This window comes from Elephantulus edwardii, unplaced genomic scaffold (genome assembly GCF_000299155.1).
Source record: "Elephantulus edwardii isolate Elephantulus edwardi_28Jun2011 unplaced genomic scaffold, EleEdw1.0 scaffold00105, whole genome shotgun sequence".
NCBI lineage: Eukaryota > Metazoa > Chordata > Mammalia > Macroscelidea > Macroscelididae > Elephantulus > Elephantulus edwardii.
The window spans coordinates 9,351,538-9,372,850 of record NW_006399855.1 but is presented as its reverse complement, the minus strand read 5'-3'; the positions used below and the strand labels follow the sequence as shown (position 1 = coordinate 9,372,850).

At 37.0% G+C, this 21,313-nt stretch overlaps 1 protein-coding gene across 1 annotated transcript in view; it reads right to left on the bottom strand.

Moving 5' to 3' along the window:
• The window catches only part of SFMBT2 (Scm-like with four mbt domains 2), a 275,339-nt gene that overhangs the window by 91,368 nt on the left and 162,658 nt on the right, over positions 1-21,313 (bottom strand). Inside the window, exons 7-8 of the mRNA XM_006891856.1 lie at positions 19,245-19,346; positions 15,140-15,287 (exon numbers count right to left, since the gene is read on the bottom strand). Of these exons, the coding sequence (XP_006891918.1) occupies positions 15,140-15,287; positions 19,245-19,346 (250 nt within the window). The remainder of the gene's footprint in view (positions 1-15,139; positions 15,288-19,244; positions 19,347-21,313) is intronic.

The window sequence follows — 21,313 nt, the reverse complement described above, 5'->3', positions numbered from 1 at the left end:
AATTACTGTCCTCCTGTCATCCCAGGGATTCACTCAAGACCCTTCCATAAACCAATAAAGGTCATTTTTCTCTCTCTTTATATAAAAATTGACAACTACTAGTTACTGCTAACAACCATGTAAGAAGACTCAGAGTTTAGAGACACTAAATATTGTTTCTATCTTGTTTAAAGACTCATAAAAGAGATTCTCTAAATCCTTCCAGCTGTCCTTCCCTCCAACCCCTTGCTCCACCCTTCCTGCTAAAAGGCTGTTGCATCAGCTGTTTCTGAAAAGGACTCAGTCAAGTTTCTTCTGAATATTTGTGAACAAATAAAACATGGCTTTAAAAAGCTAATGCAAATTCACCTACAATTAATACAATCCTTTGTTTTGAGAGGTTATCCCTTGGAACTGTTTTGATGTAAATCCTTAAATAAATGAATGGAAGAATAATCCACAAGGTACCTCAAACGGGCAAAGAGGTTAATAACAGGACAGAGGAAATGGTATGAGAACAAGAGAATAAGACATCTGGGTTTCTGACATAACGCTGCTAAGAATCCATAGAACAAGGTAAAAAAAATAAAATCTTCTATGTCTGACATTCTTCACCCACAAATTCACAAAACAAAGAACTTTAATGTAAGCCCTACTTGTTGCATTGGGATGGGAGTGTCAGAGACAGTGCGATTGGCACAGGACAGAGCAGAGTTTAGGGCTGTTGTACATAGGGTCGCTATGAGTTGCAAGCGACTCGACGGCACATAACAACAACAACAACAACTTGTTGCATGCTCTGGTTTTGAATTATCACTAATTAGTTCACTGCTGTTACTTAGAATTTTCTCTACGTCTCTAACACTTCCCTTTTTGTATGAAAAAAAGTGTAACAGGGTTGAAAGAGAAGGGTTATACTCTAAGACCTTCCCCCTAAAGCTGTTTTAAATGAATAGATGAACACAAAATAAATCACTTGCACCAGAGGGCCCTATTTATTTTGACAGACCTGTTTTATTAAAGTTAAGATCTCTTTTCTTCCAACATTTTCCTCAACTTCTACTAATGATTTTAAAATTCATATTGGTTTATATACAAAAGGTGTATACACTGTGTTTCCTTCATGTGTGGTGTTTCACATATTTATTCATTTACATTGTATTTCATATAATCATTCTCATACATTGTGCTTTTTAAAATTAATCACCACCAATTCATGCCGGTATCATGCCATCTTTTCAGGTCCCCACTAGATTGATTCTAATTCTTTCATTATCTCCCTCTACCCACCAAAGTCTGCAACCTGTGATATTCCCCCCTACCAATCCTCATCCCCCTCTGGACTTTTATCCACATCTAACTAGTTACAATTATGATTTTACAAGAATGGTCTTAAACAGCATTTGTCTTACGAGACTGATTTAGTTTTCTCAGCATAATGTTGTCTAACCTCTCCCATGTTATATTTTATGAAATTATCGCTCTTGGGTGCTGCATAGTATTCCATTATGTACCACAATTTCTCAATCCCTTTGTTTGTTGATGCACATTTTGTCTGTTTACATTTTGTGGCTATTGTCAATAATACTAATATGAACATCGGTGTGCAAATATTTGTGATCAGTTCTATTTTCCTTGGGGTATGTGGAATAACTGGGTCATATGGAATTTCTATGTTCAGCTTTTTGAGGAAACGACAAACTGCCTTCCTGAGTGGTTATACTATTTTACAATATCACCATCAATGCTTGAGTGTTCCAATCTCTCCATATTCTCTCCAACATTTATTGCTTTCTTATCCTGTTAAACTTTGCCACTGCTACTGGGGTGATCTGGTGTCTCACTGTTGTGTTGCTTTTCTATGCATCTCTCTTATTCCAGGGAATTTTGAGTATTTCTTCACATATCCATTGGCCATCTGTTTGCTCTGTGATTAGTCTTTCATCCACTTTATGATTGGGTTATCCGTCTTTTTTTTCTGGAAGCCCTGTAGTATTCTGTAACTTGTTACAAGACCATTGTCTGAGATATCATTGCCAATGTTTTTGCCCCATCAGTAGGTTTTATTTTCATGCTTGATGTGCACAAGGACTTAATCATTAGAAGATCCTATTCGTTAATGTTATCTTCTCCTGGCTGCACATTTCTAGCTGTATTTGCTAGCCTATTTATACTAGAGGCTAGGGCTCTTATGTTTGGTCCCATTTTGTGTCTTATGATCTTTATGGGCTTTATCTTTATCCCTAGGCCTATGATGCACCTTGAGTTGATTTTTGTCTATGGTGTGAAATGTGGATCCTACTTCAGCTTTCTGCAGGTAGAAGTCCATTTTTCTAACATCATTTGTTGAGGAGGTTGTCGTTTCCCCATTTGATAGGTTTTCTTCCCTTGTTGAATGTCAGTTGACATTAGGTACATGGGTTAATTTCTGGGTTCTTGCTTAATTTTGTGACATGAAGATAATCTAGTTAAGGCAGATGTAGGGGTTAAAAGTCTTCCATATAAATGAACAGCAAAGTATTTTATAACATAGAACCTGACTCTTTACACTTTATAAAGATAAAATGTTCCAACTTAGAAACCACATCTACTCTTGCTACATATATAGACACAAGCTGGGTTTTGCATTGTATCTATAACCACAGAGACCTCTAACTCATCCCTTGAAATATTCTGCTTCCTGCTTTCTTGAATCATGAATCGCATTCTACCCTTCTGACTCCAGTCCTCAAACTCCACATCTCTCTCTTTGAGGAGCCATTTTAAAAAAAAATTTATTTTATTAATTTTAATGAACATTTACAGAGATTTTGGATTTCCATTCATTCATTGGTTCCAACAATTTCAGGGCATGATCAGGTCTTACCAGTTGTCTTTCCTAAAAAATTAACTACTCAGCTAATCGGCTTCTCCCATGTTTCTGACCATTCTAAAAGGCATGATTGCTCCCCTTTGTCTTTTAGAGAATTCTACTCTCTTTATCACTTAAAATTGCTTCCCTTTGGGCTGATAAGAAACTCTCTATGTAAGACAATATTATAACAGTTTAGAAAATAACTGCAGTATAAAACCAAATTTCTGTGCATTGTGTAATAGAGATAACAGGGATCAATTTTACTCATTAATCAACAAAAAAAGAACATGATGTCTTAAATATAGGAAGAAATAAAAGAACAAAAGAAACTTAATACTATTAAAATGTGCAAGAAGCTGTTGTGGGAGACTATAGAATTATAAGCACTAGAGTTATTTGGGCTTTTACTAGTGTTTATTCTGAATGAAGTCCCAACTTCATAATAATTCCAAAGGGGATGTGGTCAATGACCCCACTTGCTTATGATTCAAATTAATTGATATAAACAAGCTCTATTTGCAAACATTACTAGCCATTACTAACATTATTAGCCATGCAACAATGAATGAATGGAATTCCAAAATCTCTGTAGATGTTCACTGAAATTAAAAAAACAAAAACAAAAACAAAAAACCCTTCACAGTAAAAACGTTCATGCCTTTTGACATAACATTTTCATTTCAGGAAATTTACCGCAAAAAAAAATACTCTTATAAATAGAAAATCTTTTATATATTAAGTTACTTTTGGCTTTGTAACTTTACATCCAAAAGGAAGAAAGGGCCTAAGGCTTAGGCATGTCCACTGAAAGCCTTGCAGCCATGAAAAATGTGTATAATTTAAAGAAGGAAGAAAAAGAGGAGAGGATGGAAAGAAAAAATATTGCAGTGAGTTTAAATGAAAAGACTGCTGCAAACATATACAGAATTCTCATATTTATAGAAAAATACACAAAGCAAATGGCCGGGGGATGGGGGAATGAAGGAAAACCTTAACTGTATATATCAAAATAATTGCTTAGGTGATGGAAAGCATGGTTATTTCTTTTTTTATACAACTTTTATATTGTTGTTGTTGTTAAGTGCCGTCTAGTCATAGATGACTCATAGCAACACTATGAACGAAAGACATGAACACTTGTAGAACTTTTATCGTTTCTCCAAGTTCATAGAGTTTCCAGAGGCAAGCTATTTTGGAAGGGGATGCCACTCCTGCTTACAAGCCTATTTTAATCAGGGAGCTCCACCAAATACTGTCAACTAAGGGTAACCATTAAGGCATATGACACATCAGTGTCATGGTGTTCAGCGTCACAGCAACCACGAGTTACCTCTGTACAGCAAATGGACAAACCAGTGCTATACCACTTAGAAGAATGTTGGACCAAAAACAATTAAAAACAGGCCTGAGGGCCACATAATAAAATCATCCACCTTTGGCTTGGTAGCATAGCTTTCTATCCACTAGGCCAAGTTCGGCAGTATGGATGGAGCTTTTATATACAAGTCTTTAATAATGATCACAAATAATTCATTACTGAGCTTTAGAAAACACAGTATTTTTGCTTCATTTTAAAAAGCAGCCACATCCTTAGCTAATCAAGAATTGATTAGGTAGATGGATTACGTAAGACTGCCTCCAACTGACACGCTCCAGCTTCTTCCTTCTCAGCAGAAACCTGACTTTACCCAGTGACCATATAAAGTCTGCATCAGGAAGTGGATTAACATTACCCTAAGAAAACGTGGTGGTGGCCTATGTTTTGATTGTGACATCAGATGAAAACAGGGGTTGCTGTTATGTGTGGGCAAGTCATCTGTGACACACAGCAACCCTATGTACAAAAGCTCTGAACTCTGTCCTATCTTGAGCCAATTTCACTGTCTCTGACACACCTGCCCCTATTTCTTCAGTCATTGTGTCAATCCATCTCATCCAGGGTTTCTTCTTTTTTGTTGTCCCTTCACCCTTCCAAGAATGATGTCCTTCTCCAAGGACTGGTCTCACCTGGCAACATGCCCTAAGTAGCTGAGACAGAGCTTCAAAAGCCTTGTCTCCAGAGAGTAATTTGGTTTCAACCTCTCCAGGACAAACTTGTTTGTTCTGTTGGCAGTCCATGATAGGTTCAATACTCTTCTCCAGCAGCATAACTCAAAGACACCAATTCTTCTTCTGTCACCCTTAGTCACTGTTCAGCTCTCTGAGGCATAGCAAGTAACTACAAAGCCCATGGCCTGGATTAGGCACACCTTAGTCTCTAGACTGACATCTTTGTACTTCAGCACTCTGGAGAAGTCCCTGATAGCAGATTTTCCTAATATAATTCATCTTTTCATTTTCTTGCTGCTAGTTTCAAAAGTGTTAATTGTAGACCCGAGCAAGCAGAAATTGTCAACAATCTCAATCTCAACTCCATTTAGCATGATGATGCCAATTGGCCCAATGGTGAGACTCTTTGTTTTCTTCATGTTGAGCTTCAATCTATTTTGAAGAGGGGTAGTGTTTTTTTAAAAGAAAGCTCTCCTCAAGAAACACAAAAACATAAAGATCCTCTTATCCATGGGTTGAGCTAAAAAAATTTACAATTTTAATGAAAATGGAAAAAAGAATATCACATTTTTCATCTACCTGGCTGGCAAAGATAAGAAAGAATAAAAACCTACTGCTCTAAAGAATATTGGGAAATGAGTACTTTCTCACTTTTTGGTTACTGAATAATTAGAAAAAATGCAGATATTAATTTGGACATACATATAAAATATTTTAAAAAGTGCCCAGTCTCTACCATAATAATTTTTTCCTTAATACATGCATTCATTTAAAAAAATCTGTGTGCATGTTATTATATACAGCTGTTTTTGTGGCGGTGGTGTTGTTGTTACATAACTTTGAGTGAGAACCAAGTCCTAGCTCAGCCTCCATCCAGAAGGTTTCCAGAGGCTATAAATCACATGGGAGAAGATCATCCTCTTTCTCCCACAGAGCAGCTGGTAAATTTGAATGCCTTTCTGTTGGGAGTACGACTTTTCACCATTAGATCAACAGAGTTCCCTATGTTATATGCTAGGTGCTAATAATATATTCGTTGTCTTAATATTGGCACCATGTAATAGAAATACTACAATCCACAGCAAAATGGCTTATAGTGTCTCAAGACTATAAATCTTTACAGAAGCAGACTGCTTGCTTCTTCATTTCAGTTAGTAGTCAAATGCTCCTCATGGCACAGGCTCTATTCTTAACTTTATCTTTAGGTTAATTTTGCAAATAAGCAAATTTTAAGGAAGGCTTGTATCTAATATCAATTAGTCAAAAGTTTCCCTAAGTATATATAGTGCACTTCTAGATCCAGTACAGTATCTTCAACAAAATAATATGGTAGTAATAGTAAGGCTTTGATGTGTGTTGCAAAGAAGCACTTGTTTGTCATTACAAACCATTGTCCTTACCTCAATTTTAGATAGATAGATAGAGATTTAGAGATGATAGGGATAGAGATATATAGATAGACATAGGCTTTATGGGGGTTGGATGGAGTATAAAGAGCAAGGGTGCTATGTTCCTTAACAGTTTCTTTTTCTAGCCATTACTCTAGCACCCTCTGGTCTCCAGCTACCTTAACTGCAGACACAACATCTGTGGGACTAGGATAAGAGAAAGAGTGCTTCCCACGCTGACCAGCAAGACTTGAGGGAGACTGGAGCAAGACTATGGTAATGGTAGTGGAGAGACTGTGGAGAAATTATGGCAAGGTGTAACCAGAAGAGCCCTGAGATTGAGGCCATAATGAAGGATTTCGCTGTTCTTGCCAGATGAGGAAAGGAAAAGCTGACTGCTGAAATGAAACCAGGGCCTGGGCTAATAATTGAGGAACTGGGCCTTGAGACTGCTAGACTAAAAACCTAGACTTGCACTAGGTGATATTCTTTCCCTCCCTTGCTCTCCAATTTATTTCCCTATTAAATCTCACTCTTGGTACCACAACTATGAGTAAATATTGTGAGTCAACAACAAATATCAGACCCATATGATTGGTAGAAAAATGTACAGGAGCTTGGGGATGGGGTTGTGTTTGACTGAACAAATATCTGTTCGGTGCTACGGATATTATTGATGTGGAGAGTTTCCCTTTATGAAGTAGACAGATGTGAGAGCAAGCCACCCTAACATTGTAACTACCCGTTTTACAAAGGGTCATGTCGGGACGGCCATATCTGACCTTTATGAACTTCACTAAGAGGAATGGTCCTTATTAACAGCACTTAAATACCACAAAACCCATGAGGTCAGATATGTCCCCCCTGCTCCCACACCTCTTTCTATTAATCTCATCACCAAACTTACGACTTTTCTTGGTCCAAAATCCAATGTGATGGCTCACAGACTACACAGAACCATACTAGAGAAGTCAAAAGGCTATAATCCAGGTTAGTAACCGAATACAGTCACTTAGGACAGCTTATAAAAATGTGCTCACAGGTACCTCAGCCTTGAGTTTTGAGGCTTTTAGGCTAGTGTTTCAAAGTTCTAGGGCCTGCCAATATTCTCTCCCGCATCCCAGTTTTCCAACAAACTTGGACAAAGGCTCTTAGCTTAGCTCTGATTCTGTCTGGGGGGAAGTTGGGGAGGTAGCAGGGACAGTAGTCCCAGCTCATGTCTCCAGCTCATGTTGTTCTCTGGTTTGGCCATAGCTGCTGTTGCCATTAGTGAAGCTGAAACAAGAATTTCTAGGCTTGAAGGATGTGCTACATTTTCTTGTTTCTTCTTCTTCATTGCTAGTGAGGAAGATCTTAATTATGCTGCTGGATTACTCAATTTATTGGTGAGACAAGCCAATCACCTTCTAGATAGACAATAACCTCTGGATAGGCTAACAGGTCCTATTCACATATTCTGGCCCATTGACATGGCAAAGTCAAGTTCAGTGGCTAGGAAAGCCACTTGGAATAATAAATTCTGCTGTAGTAACCACAAGTGATACAGAAGTCAAACATTCTTAACAGGGACTGTCATAGTTTGAATGCTAAGAAGCAGAGTGAGAAAAGCTATCAAAACTCCTATTATATTTTATATATTTACATTTTTACGAGAAAAGAAAGAAAAATTTATTATATTAATTATATTATAATTATATTTCTATGAAGAAAGAAAGATAATAAGCACATATAAAAGGTCAGATGATCAAAAGTGCTCTCCAGCAGGTTTTCAGAGGCTGGAAATCTCATGGGGTGAGATTGTTCATCTTCCTTCTGAGGAGTATTTGGTGGATCCAAATCACCTATTTCTAGGGTCTGGATCAGCAGAACAACTCAGAACCAACTAGGCAATCAGAGTTCCTAGTTATATAAAATTATATAGGTGAGAAAACTAAATGAATAGACATCAGAAGATCTCCTACCCACAAAGGCTAGGATTACTGTAAGTAATAATTGTAAGCTTTTCAGATTTTTCAAATTTTGAAAAAGTAAATGCATACATAGGGTTTTTGTATATAGGGTTTTCAGAGGCCTGCTATTTCAGAAGTGGATGGCCAATCCTTCTTCCTAGTCTGTCTTAATCTGAATGTTTAGGAGTATCTGACAGACAGCAATTTGTGGAGCAATGAAAGATAAATCTCTCACTGTGGAATTAACCATTAGTTACAGTGTAGTCCCTGCCCTTAGCCCAGTGCCTTGACCCACTTATTTCCCAGCTCCACCCTCCATCAGGATACCCCTTCACTTCTACCAAATGCCTTCAGAATTAATCTCCCATTGTCCGACCCATGACCTGACAGCTTGTATCTGAAGCTTTCTTCGCTCCTGTGATTCCAACAATGTCAACTGCTGCCTGTGTCCAGTGTCAACGGCACATAACAACAACAACAACAAATGCATATTAAATCTTTAATTTATAATGCTTTTAATTGTTAAAAATAACAAAGTAAAGTCTCATAAATCAATAATACTTTCTAAAACAAGGAATGCATCAACTCAGTAAACATCCACTATTAGTTTGCCAGACTCTGGTCAACTGATGAACAAGGCAAAATGAAAATGTCACATGGCTTTCACATGTTCCTGTGGGCTAGAGGGAGTTACACACAGTGTGAAAATTTTAACACAGTGGGGTAAAAGGCAATAATGGAGAGAGGCGCAGAGTCACGGGGGGCAAACTGAAGAATCTCACCATATATGGCTGAATCTCAGACAACATTCTAACAATTTAATCTGTCTGCAGCTCTGTGTGCTGTGATTGTGGCTTCAACGGCTTACTCTAGCATGCCAGAAAGGAGATCTATACTTCAGAGAATGTTTACACTGCTAAAGTGTGATAATATCTTGTATAAATAGCAAGCTTATTTAGCTTTTAGTCCAAACTCTTTTTAAAAAGAAGAGTGATACAGTAATCTTCAAAGATCAGCAAATATCAAGGCCAGATCTAAGAAGGAAGGAGAGATAACAAAACAGAAAATACGTTATAACAACATGTACTTAAATCCTTTCCCAGAAAAATCACATTAATCATAGCAGCTCCAATGAGACTTTTAAAAATGAACTTAGAAAAAAAAATTTTTAAACCCCAAAACTACACACAAGAAACAGGGAGCCCTGGCATCCCAATGAGTAAAGAAGTGTGCTGTCACCCGAAGATGGGCAGCTGGAATCTACTAGCTACTCCAAGGGAGAAAAAGAAATCTCCCCCTGTGTGTTCTACAACCTCTGAATACCTGCTGTGGTGTCAGCTACTGAATCACAAAACAACTGTACATTTTTTATATTATTATTATAAAGGAGCCCTGCTGGTGCAGTGAGTGAGTGATTCACTTCTTGGCTACTAACTGGAAGAAGGTTGGTGGTCAAACTCCTCAGCAGCTGAATGGGAAGTAGATTCTGGAAAGACTGACAGCCTTAGAAAACAAGGGCACAGTGCTATTCTGCCCTGTAAGGTCCGTATGAGCGGGAACTGAGTGACAGCAATGGGTTGAGGTGGCTGGTTATTTTTGTAGTTTGTTTACTTGGTTTCCCCTCCCCCCACATTTACTTTCGTTATTGAAAAATAATCTCTCTTCTTTGAAGTCCAAGACTTTTCTTCTTTGTAAAACTGCCAACACTTCTTGAACACTTAGTAGAGTGAAATACTCGGTAATAGTACCTCATCTGCTCCTCACAACAACCTCATGAGGTAAATATGATTGCAAACCCATGCGCAGGAGAGAGGAAGTAAGTCACAGAGACATGAGGTGGCAGAACCTGCACTGGGAACTATTTTGCTTAATCAGTCTTTGACAAATATTTCTCAATATGTTTGTCATCTTATGAAGCATTTTCTCTACACCATGAGTTATCTATAAGCAGGAAGGCAAAAACTATCAAGCTTTTAGCTCACCCTCTTTTAGCTTATCTTTTACTCTATGCTGTTAGCTAATCACTACAGTCCCCCACTTGAAATCTATTAGCTACCTCCACATTCTCAGTTGAGGTACAATTTTAACACTTTCATATACTCAGCTTAAAGGAGCTCTTGAAGCACAAACTCATCAGGTGCTTCCTGGGAGAAGAAATGCAGTTTCCTCCCTTTAAGATTTAGACTCCCCAAAACCAGATAAAGGGTCACCATGAGCCAGAATCAATCAGACAGCAGTGGGGGTTTTTTTATGCACATCTTTAAAACTTAAATATTAATTTTCAGTTAAATGATTCTGCCTCTATGTTTACAGAACCATACAGAAGACAATGTGGGGACTAAGAAAAATGGAGGGACACTAACCAATTTAGTATAAACTGTAGTCATGCCACTTTCTTTGTCTTTAGAGTAAGAATTTAATATAGGTCACCATGAGACAGGCCACTTCTATCTCTTGGGGGGAAAATCAGCATGTTAAACTGAATTAAAAACATATCGTTAGGAGATACTGATATGTCTACAGAATGGAGTCTAAATATGATATAAATATTAATGTAATAATCTTGAAAAGTTTAAAAACTTTGAAGAACGAAGTCAAGATAGGAGGTATTTAGTAAGAAGGATTCTTACTCTTCAATATTCAATCAGGAATATTTCAGATATTAAAAATGATTCAAAGAATTTTATGCCCCCACCTCTTTTTAATTTGAAAAACCTTTCTATTTTCTGTTAAAATATTAATCAAGGGAGTGATAAACAAGATTATATGTCTAAAGCAACAATAAATCACCGACCAGATGCCAGATTAAACATATTAATTTTAAATGCACAGCCAAAATAAAAAGACAAGAAAATATCCAGCTCTCAAAAACCAAAGTGCCCTCAAAGTGTGAGCTGAAAAGTCCAGCAAATACTGTAGTAGCCAAAACCTTGCACAGGGCAGAAGGTGATCCTGGGCTTATGTGACAGACCAGCAGGAACTGCCAGTTAATGCCCAACTCCAAGTAGGCTGCCCATTCTGTGAAAATAGGACGAGATAAAACTGACCCACTGGGCCAGAGCAAAGCCTGGATGGCTATTACTTGCCCTCGGCTTTATTTGACAAGAAAAAAGAGGACAGTCTCACACACATTTGGGTGTGCAGTCAATGTGATAATCCTGTATGAACCAGATTTGAGGAATCAGCATTCAACTCATTCTTCATTCCTGAAAATTCAGAAATACCAGGCACTATTATAGGCATCTGAGAGCAGAATAGCTTAAAAATTAACAAAAGAGATTAAAACAAAAATCCCTGAGTCTATAGAGCTTACTTTCTGGAGGAGAAAAATCACAACTTACTACTCTAAGAATGGATATTTTTTAAAAAGAATACTTGACAGAAGGTAATTCAACACTGCCCTACTTGGGAACTATGTCAATCTAGATTCCATGGAATTCTCTCAAAAAGAGAAGCCTGCACTGAGAATTACTTCACAGTGAAGAAGAGTCAGACAAAATAGCATCAAGTAAAATGGCTTCCTAGATAAAAAGAGAATGATCATCAAGAAGCTATAATAATCCTGGATTTGAATGTCCTAATATAGCTTCAAACAAGAAAAAAAAATAGTTGGAAAAGTAAAACACCTCAGAATGGTTTTAAACATGTCTCTGAAGTTTTCAGAGCAAACATACAGCAAATCCGTGAAGACGCAGCACATGTGAACAAGAGTTAATAATCTTGACTCAACAAAATGAAATGACAATACATTTTAAAACAGAGACAATTCTGTAACCATAAAGGCATACAGATTGACAAAGAAATCTCAAACAAAAATTATAGTCACATTCAAACTAGCACAAATTAAACATATTCAAAGTAAAAATGTTAACTAAAAAACAGTGTCTGTTCAAAATGGTTTTACAGGCTAGTTTTACTAAGTATTCAAGTATCAGATAAACTGAATATATAAACTATTACCCACAGAGTGAACTCAGTTGGTAGCAACTCCTTGCTAACCTTCCAATGTGTTTTTAGAGGCAGTAAATTGCCTAAGAGGAGACTACTCCTATTTCTCACTGGGAGCAACTGGTGGATTGGAAGTCTCTTTGTGTTAGGAACACACCTCGGGCATCAGAACTCTGGATATTAAAAGAATAGATAACAATTTCATTCATAAAAGTAAAAGAAAGGATGGGGGATCTAGAAGAAATTTCCAACAAAAGATTGTAAGTTATAAGAACATAAATTTAAAAAGCAACTTTTTTTACATTTGGGGTAAATCCAATGAAGTATCAATAAAACTCCAATGATGTTCATTAAAGAATTTACAAGCTGATTTTAAAATCCATATAGTTACCTAAGGAAAAAAGAACCCAAACAGAAGGAATATTACATGCTAATGTCCTCAGAAAGAGATGTGCCGGCATGTTCCAGAAAGAGGAGGATGGGGAACTGCAGAGACTAAGACAAAGAGTCACAGATCATGAAGTCAGACAAAGAAGTCAAGTAAGATACCAGAATGGTTGTACATTTGAGGCTGTTGTCATAATGTAGGCTTAGACAGTGAGTAAGGTTGGAAGGCACTGAAAAATCTGAATCAAGGAGGGATGTATTTGTTTTAATATGATCAATTTCACTACTGGCTTTAGAACAGATCAAGGAACTAGGGAAGCCACTGCATTAACTGAGGTCAACTCTAATAGTAGCCAAAGAGGTCATGATGAGATTCAGTCAGATTCTGATTCTGTTACTTAGATGCACTGGTGGATTATATAAAGTGTATGAGAAATTAGAAGCATTAAGGTTAACTTTTGTTCCGTTTCTAACTTAGGCACCTCATTGTTAGCAGTGTTCATGCTCTTAAAAGAAATCCAAACAAAATAAAACATTTTAAGAATGTTTTTAGAAAACATACGTTACATTAAAATACCACAAATCACTTGTTGAGTTGTATAATAAATCTTGTATTTGAAAACCATCTCTGTTAACTACATGAGTTGAGTTCCTAACTTAAAACAACAAACTTCTAAAAAAGAGTTTATACTTTCCTATATTAAGTAAAGAACAGAACAGGGTTAAATAACTTTTACATAATAATCTCTGGCTCTAACATTTATACATAATATATGTAAAAAATTTACCTCAAAGTGAAACTGAAAAAGAAATCATCACTCCAAGATCATCACCACCTCCAAATAGTAATTCACTTTAATTGCAAAAGTAAATATATTCTATAGTCCCATGATGGTAAGAGATCTCAATACAACCATGACTTTTTATAAACACAGACAAGTAGAAAATTATTCCCTGGTACTTTAATCCTTCACCCTCTGATTTAGAGGCCTTTCCATTCTTACTAAAGCCCACCAATATCTGCTGGTTCTGTTTAAGGTTATCCCAAACTCCTAAACTTAAAGAGAAGGGAGGATTTTGTGGAGAGATCACTGAGAAACAACAACAGTAAAGTGAGGATCTGAGATCTACATAAAAAGCTTTAGGTTTGGAATTTTAAGACTAGGATTAGAATTCCACCTCTGTCTGGCATGATTCTAAAAATCGTTTAACACAAGTGAGCCTTAATTTCTCCAAATATAAAATGAAGTCTACCAGATAATCTTTACAATTAATTTCTTTCCATTATTAAACTCTGCTTTTAAATCCATTTATTTTTAATATATAATACATGTATATGGCAGAAAGAATTTAGAAATTATAAAGGTATAGGAAATTCTCCAGTGAAAAGTCTCACTCCCATCCTTATCCCTGCTCTCCACCTTCATGATCTATTTGGAGGCAAGTGATTTTCATATGTAACTTTCCAGAGATTTTTTAAAAAATAAGAGCAAACATTTATCTTTTCTGTCACACAAACACTCTCTCTCTCCCCCCCCCCACCCCCGGTACCAGTACATAAGGTTTTTTCCATTCTTTTTAACAACTATGTAGTTTTCATGAAAATATCTATAAAAACTACTTATTAGTCCCTCCCCTAATGGTAGGTACTTGCATTCCCCGACCCCGTGTTTGTTGTTATAACGAGCACCATAAGAATGTTACAAATATATAATCTTAAATGCATTGTTTATCCATACATTTGGTTTTCATGGTACATTTCCACACATGAAATGCTGAGTAAATGGGACAATACTTTTAATATCGCCAAATAGTTCTTCCTTTTTGTTGGCACCTTCCTGCTCTTTCACCAGCAGGAATGAGAACCCTTATTTGTCCACACTGTTCATCTACACAGATTATATCTCTTGTTCGCCCAGTGGATTTCGAAGTCATCTGATAAATGAATAGTACCTCAAATCCTTGTGTTAGCACTGTTGTCTGTTAAAATCTATCATTTCCATAAGTTTATTTTTTCAGATTTCTTTCTCTTGAGCTAGTTTCTTTCTTTAACTCTTCATATCTCACTTTTTACTCTCCCCCCTGAATATGCCTTGGATGTATAAATGACAACACATTAAAACACACACTTTAATGTGGCTACCGTACTTAAAATAATGGGTCTTTGGGTCTCAACTGAAGAGTATTTGAGTGCATTTTTGCTCAATTATTTTAATTTATTATAATACCAAATTATTTGGCCATCATAACCTACAACCAGGAAAGAATAAGATAGATGAATAGGATCTGCTAAGAATCAAATCCCTCGGAACATCAAAAAACTTCTCCAACAGGGTAAAAAGGAAAGCCACCAACTGGGGAAAAATATTTGGTAATGACATATCTGATACGGGACTCAAATCTGAAAGTTGTATAATACTCCAGAACCTCAACAAGAAAAAGATAAAGAATCTGATTGCAAAATGGGCACAGGATATGAATACACTTCATCAAAGAAAACATTCAGATGGCGAACAAATACATGAATAAATGTTCAAAATCCCTAGCCATCAGAGAGAGACGCAAATCAAGACTTCACAGAATACCTTTAGGAGGAGTGAGGTTGACTCCATTTTTAAGGCACCATTGTACTGGCAAAATCCCCAAAGAATCCACATGGCACAGCATTGAGAGTTTACTAGGTTCTGATCTCAGATCGTCGATAGTCACTTGGAAAAAATGATTGTTAAAAATCTGAAAGAAAAAAAAATAATAGAGCCAAGTATTAATTTTTTTATCATAAATAATTTAAGCACAAAATACTGGCACAGGTCCCTAAGGCAATAAATTTATTTTAGTAAAAATTATTTAAGCACAAACTGCTAAAGAATTTAAACATAAATTAATCCAGCTACTTGAAATTAAAGTTGGATGCTGTGGTCATATTACCAGGAAAAAATAAATGAATAACTAAAATATACAGGCATGAGACAATAAAAACATTAAAGACTTGTTAGGAACCAGTGAGTCTAATACAACTCATGAACAACAGATCTGAAACCTGTCCTATTTTGTAACATTCTGATTATCTCGGACACATTGAGTCTAATGCAGCAGTCACTGTGTCAGTTCAAGGACAGTTAAAGGACTTCTGTTCTTTTGCTGATCCTCTACCCTCCCAAGCATGATGTCCCTCTCCAGGGAAGAACCTCTGATGGTGTAGTGGTAAAGAATTGCACTGCCAACACAAACCTATGTAGTTTAAATCCTTACGTTGCTCTATGGAGAAGAGCTGGACAATCTCCTCCTCTGTGACTAACTGCCTCTGGAAGCTCCCTGGAAGGTTAGCTATGGGTCATTTCTGACTTCATGGTAGACATCAATAACATGCCCAAACTATGTGGGATGAAATTTTGTCATCTTTGCTCCAAGAAGCACTCTGGCTGCACTTTCTCCAAGACATATCTGTTCTTTTGACAGTCCAAGGGTTATTCATTCGGTACCCTTCTCCAAAACCACAACTCCAAGGCAGAAATTTCTGTTCTGTTATCCTTATTCCAGCTCTCAGATGCACAGAAAGTGATTAGTGGAAAGAAAAACAAACTGATAAAGCAGAGAAAGCTTAACCAAGATGAAAACCAGGCTGAGAACCAAAAGGTCAATCTTGAATACCAGTTTCCATCAGCCACAGCAGAACCAAGTTCCTTGTATCTTTAAAGATCCTCCAAGATCTGGCTGAATCTCATTTTTCCAGTATCATATATCTATCTCTCCAATTTAAACATCCTATAAGACCCTACCCTGTCCTCACTCACAAATCCCGCTGGCTGTTGTTGTTATGTGCGTCGAGTTGCTTGCGATTCATAGCGACCCTATGTACAACAGCCCTAAACTCTGTCCTGTGCCAATCACACTGTCTCTGACACTCCCATCCCAATTATCCCAGTCACTGAATCAATCCACCTCATAGAGGGCCTTCCTCTCCTGCGCCTACAATGCCCCAAATTCAATTCAGTCTATCAAAACATAAAAGACTTTTCAAGGGGAATCTCTCTAAGGGCAACGCCATCAGAAAGTTTTCCAAGTTCTCTTGCTTAAAGAAAGGGCTCCCTGCTCTGCACTCCCAAAATAGCCAGGAGGTATGAGATTGTGTCTCTATATTAAAAATTCTCACTATTTCTCATGAGGTAATAACACCTCTGCCTCTCCTGTAAAAGTTTATGCTTTCAAAAGAAAAAAACCAAAAACTCTGTTGGCATTTATCTTGATTCACGGTGACCTTATGTGTCACATGGTAGAACCGTCCCACACCAACTTTTTCCTCAGTGGTACCAATGGATAGGTTTGAACCACACAGGAACCTTCTCTAAAGACAGGGTTCTGTTTTATTCATCAGTGTATATCCACAACACATAGAGAATACTTTGTAAACAGAAATTAAATAAACATCCACTTAATTAAAAAAATCAATAAATAAAAGGAAACAATCATGCAGATGGAAAAAAAACAATGAGCAAAGATCAGACAGATGCTAACTCTAAAAACATATAATGCAATTAAAAATTAGAGTACATAAGCAAGGCCTGCAAAATATGATGGTCATTATGTTCACATGTAATAACATAATTTCTTACATCCTCAAGCAGAGCCTTCTAAGTTTTTTCAAGTGTTTACAAAAATCTATTTCTTTATAAATATCTTCTATATTACAAATGTTCTGATACTTCATTACATAAAGAGACATCTCAGACCTGACAAGGTGCCAGCCCAAGCTCCAAAAGGCAGAGCATATACAACCTTGTATTATACAACACATGCATTATGCACATTAAGTTATATAACATATGGTCAGTAAAAGAAGGAAATACATAAATGAAACAGAATGACTATTTTCTTTTTAGCATAAAGTTAAAAAAGTAAATGCTAAAGAAAATGAAGGTTAAAAATCTATGAATATCCATATATATGCATACTATATCTATTCAGAGCAAAAAAACATTTTTTTAAAAAAAATGTTAATACTGAGAGTTTGTCAAAGTAGAGAAAAGTTTTTGGACAGAAACTAATCATAGGTATGATGCCACATTCAAATGTCATATATCGCAACTACTTAAAAGACATACAAGATAGCTTATCATTGACAAGTGCACCCGTTCCCTGGCTTAATTGATTTTATTCATCTCAAATGCAGCTACCAGTATGGCCTTTCACATTAAGACAATGGCACGTGGATATATAGTGCAGACAGATGGAAAGTTGGTGTCACTGTATCACCTACTATTGAAATTCTAACCAAGTTTCAACAAAACACTAGTTTTTTTTGGGGGGGGGGAAATCTCTGCAACTGCCAGAATACACAGTTAGGACCATTAAGGGCAATTTCAAATTAAAAAAAAAAATCCATTAATGAATGGTAAATAAACAGAAGGATATGGATTTCAACTTTGAGATTATCATTCAAAGTATGTTGATATTTCTTCCTGCTATGTGACTATTTAAAAAAATTCACAATAATGAACATGAAAAATGAATTCAAGTTCACTAAAGAAATGTTTAGGAAAGAAGAAAAATTCATTGTTGTAATGATTACTCATATATTGTAACATAACAGCAACAATAAATTTCTGAAACTTTATCAAATCTTGAATAAGAAAGTCCAGTTTATAACACTAAACCTGCATTAGTAAGATAAAGTCTATTGCAGAAAAAGATATTTAAATGGAATTAACTTTTGAACTTCTAATTAAGCTCCCCCATTGAAGTGGGTTAAGAGTCCATTAACGAAAATGCACAATACTATGAATACTAGTTTGCTGAGTTTCTCTGTGATTGATAAGATGATAATTAAGGTAGAAACACATTTTAGATATAACCATAAGTGCCTTCATCCATATTCTTCCACAGAGGAAGGCAAATTATTAAAGAGTAGCAGATCATGATAAAAAAAAATACCTTTACATGAAAGAGTAATTGCCTTTAAAATCTATAAACTGTAGAAGCCTGAGTTGTTTTTCAGTTACTGAAAACATGAAGAGGAAGGGAACAGAAGTTCTGACAAAATAGAGGCGAGAGTTTGCTTTTTACCATTCTCGGGCCATTTTCAGACAAATGGGCAAACGACAATTAAGTGAAGGAAAAGCAGGGTACATTAAAATGACTACGACAGGCAACTCATAAGCAGCTTAATTATTTTCATGAGAAGAAGAACAAATAAAAGTTGGAAAGTAACAGATGTGATGTGGCCGATGCCTGGTGGCACAATGGTTAGGTGCCTGACTGCTACTATAAACATCAGTGCTTCAAACTCACCAGCAGCTCTGTCCAAGAAAAGACTTAGTGCCTGCTCCCATGAAGAATGCTGTTGCTGGTTGTCAGGGGATAGAACTGCCCTCCAGGGTTTCTAAGCTATAATCTGTGCCGATGCAGACTGCCACCTCTGTATCCCAAGGAGCTGCTGATGGGTTTGAACCTCAGACCTTTCAGTTGGCAGGCCAACACTTAACTACTGTACCAGTAAAGCATTTAACTCAGGGACAACAGTATTGAAAGAGAATTTAAAGTAGAATAGTCCTGGAGAAAAGGCTACCTTTCTGTCATTTCTTTGATGGTGTTTGATATACTTGCACAAACATATTGAATCTGGCTTTGAACTGAATCCATTTATTTGATCCACTCCAGAGACAGCAGTGAGTAGAAAGGGAGAAAACCCACCTTAGTCACTGATGCAGGACAGATATGAAAGGGCTCACTCATATTCACTGTTTCTAGCTTCATGCCAACTGTGAAGAAGTGGCTTCGCAAATCTGCATGATCCTGCAGGAAGAAAGAGATAAAGGTATTGAAAATTGCAGCACTATGAATTAACTTGGAAACTGGCCGGATGATACCCTTGAACATCTTATTGGGCTACACGTGAAATCTGATTGAAATAATTAACCTTCCCATATCAAATTTCTAATTATTGCAAGATATGGAGAATTTAATTATTTTCTGTAGGCTAAATTGCTTTTCGAAGGGAGAGGAAACAAGCCTTTGTAGTCATTCTTAAATTTACACTAAGCAAAAAAAAAAAAATCACATGACATTGCTTTGATCTTTCTAGGGGCTATCACTTGAAGGAGTGCAGAGAAATAGAGACAATCAGTCATCCTAAACACAGCAGGAGTAGCTACAGAAAGCAGAGCCTCTTCTTGCTCCTGGAGTTACTTCACAGGGCTTCAAGTGAGTTCCATGTAGATGACACAGCTTGCCCCGGCTTCCTCGTGTTTAAGAGTATATGCCTTACCAATTAGGTAGTGGGCTGATGGTCTGGAGATGTGAGCACATAAGCACACAAAACAGCTCTTCAGACAGTACAAAGCTGACCCCTACTCTGTCAAGATGAGCGTACCAGCTGTTTAACAGTTGTCTGGCAGTTTTATAGTTCACTCACAGCAACCTTATGTATGAGAGATGGGGCTTGCCTCTCTTCACAAGAAAACAAATTTCAATACACACTTCAGCTATTCAGCAATAGATAAAGCTGGCTGGACTCTGGATACCAGAATTTATCTTGCTGAGATGGAGGTCACCTCATAACTCACAGCCTGTATAAATAGTAGTGGATAAATAAATGTATTTGCAGCCTGGCCCTGAGGAAGTTAATAGCCGCAAATAAATCCCGCCATTTTCAAGCACATCAGTTGGGTGTGAGGTACCAAAAAATATCTAGGGAGCTGTAACTTTCTTTTCACTCTAAGTCTAAAGTAGCTTTCTAATTAATTCAGAGTTGCCATTCTACAGCTGGTTCTGAGGATCAAAGGCAGCTTGGCTGAACAATGCCTGCTCCTTCCACAAAGCTGGTGTGTTAAGTCCATGATGAGAGCAGAGACGGGGATCACTTATAACTCTTCACCACTCCATTGCGTCAGAATGGAAAGTGGAGAATAGAAACACCTACAGAACCACAAGTATCCTCTAATATTTCATTTTCCCACAGTGGCTTCCAAAGGCCTCTAGACCCACTGGATGTGCAATGAATGATGGGTCTGACCAAAGCAAGTAACGCCAACTCCAAGGAGCGCTGCCAGTCAGCAGAGGAATCTAGTCAGTGTGCAATGATTTCTGGGACGAGAACTAATCAAACAAACTGGCATATTTTAAGCCTAATATATTCCTTAAGAGTTTACATGCATAAAGGAAAATACAAATATGTCTTGGAGATAGGTGCTGAGTTTCATATTATTTCACTGAAAATACATTGTTTATAAAGGTAGATTAAAAAGAAGGACCTGAAAAGAAAATGTTAAACAGGCAAAGAGTTAATGCATATTAAGGCACACTAAGCATAATGCCAATAAAACATTCTATTTCCTGAAAGCCATAAAGCACATGTTGTTGTTAAGTGCTGTCATTGTAGACGACTCATAGTGACCCTATGAACAAAAGACCTGAACACTTGTATAACTTTCATCTTTCTCCAGCGTCATAGAGTTTATGGAAGCACGCTCTTTCAGAACTGGATGCCACTCCTGCTTCCAAGCTTGTTTTAATTGGGAAGCTCTATCAAACGTACAACAGAACACAGGCAGATAAACAGAAAGGGCAACCTAGGTAGAACTATCAAGTATGGAAATACAAAGGAGGAGGAAGAGTTGTAAGCAGACCCTAGTGATTGGTACACGGAATGTGAGAGCCATGAATTAAGGAAAATTAGAAATTGTTAAGAAAGAAATGGAACGCATAAATATTGACATATTAGGCATTGGAGAGATGAGATGGACTGGCATGGGGCATTTTGA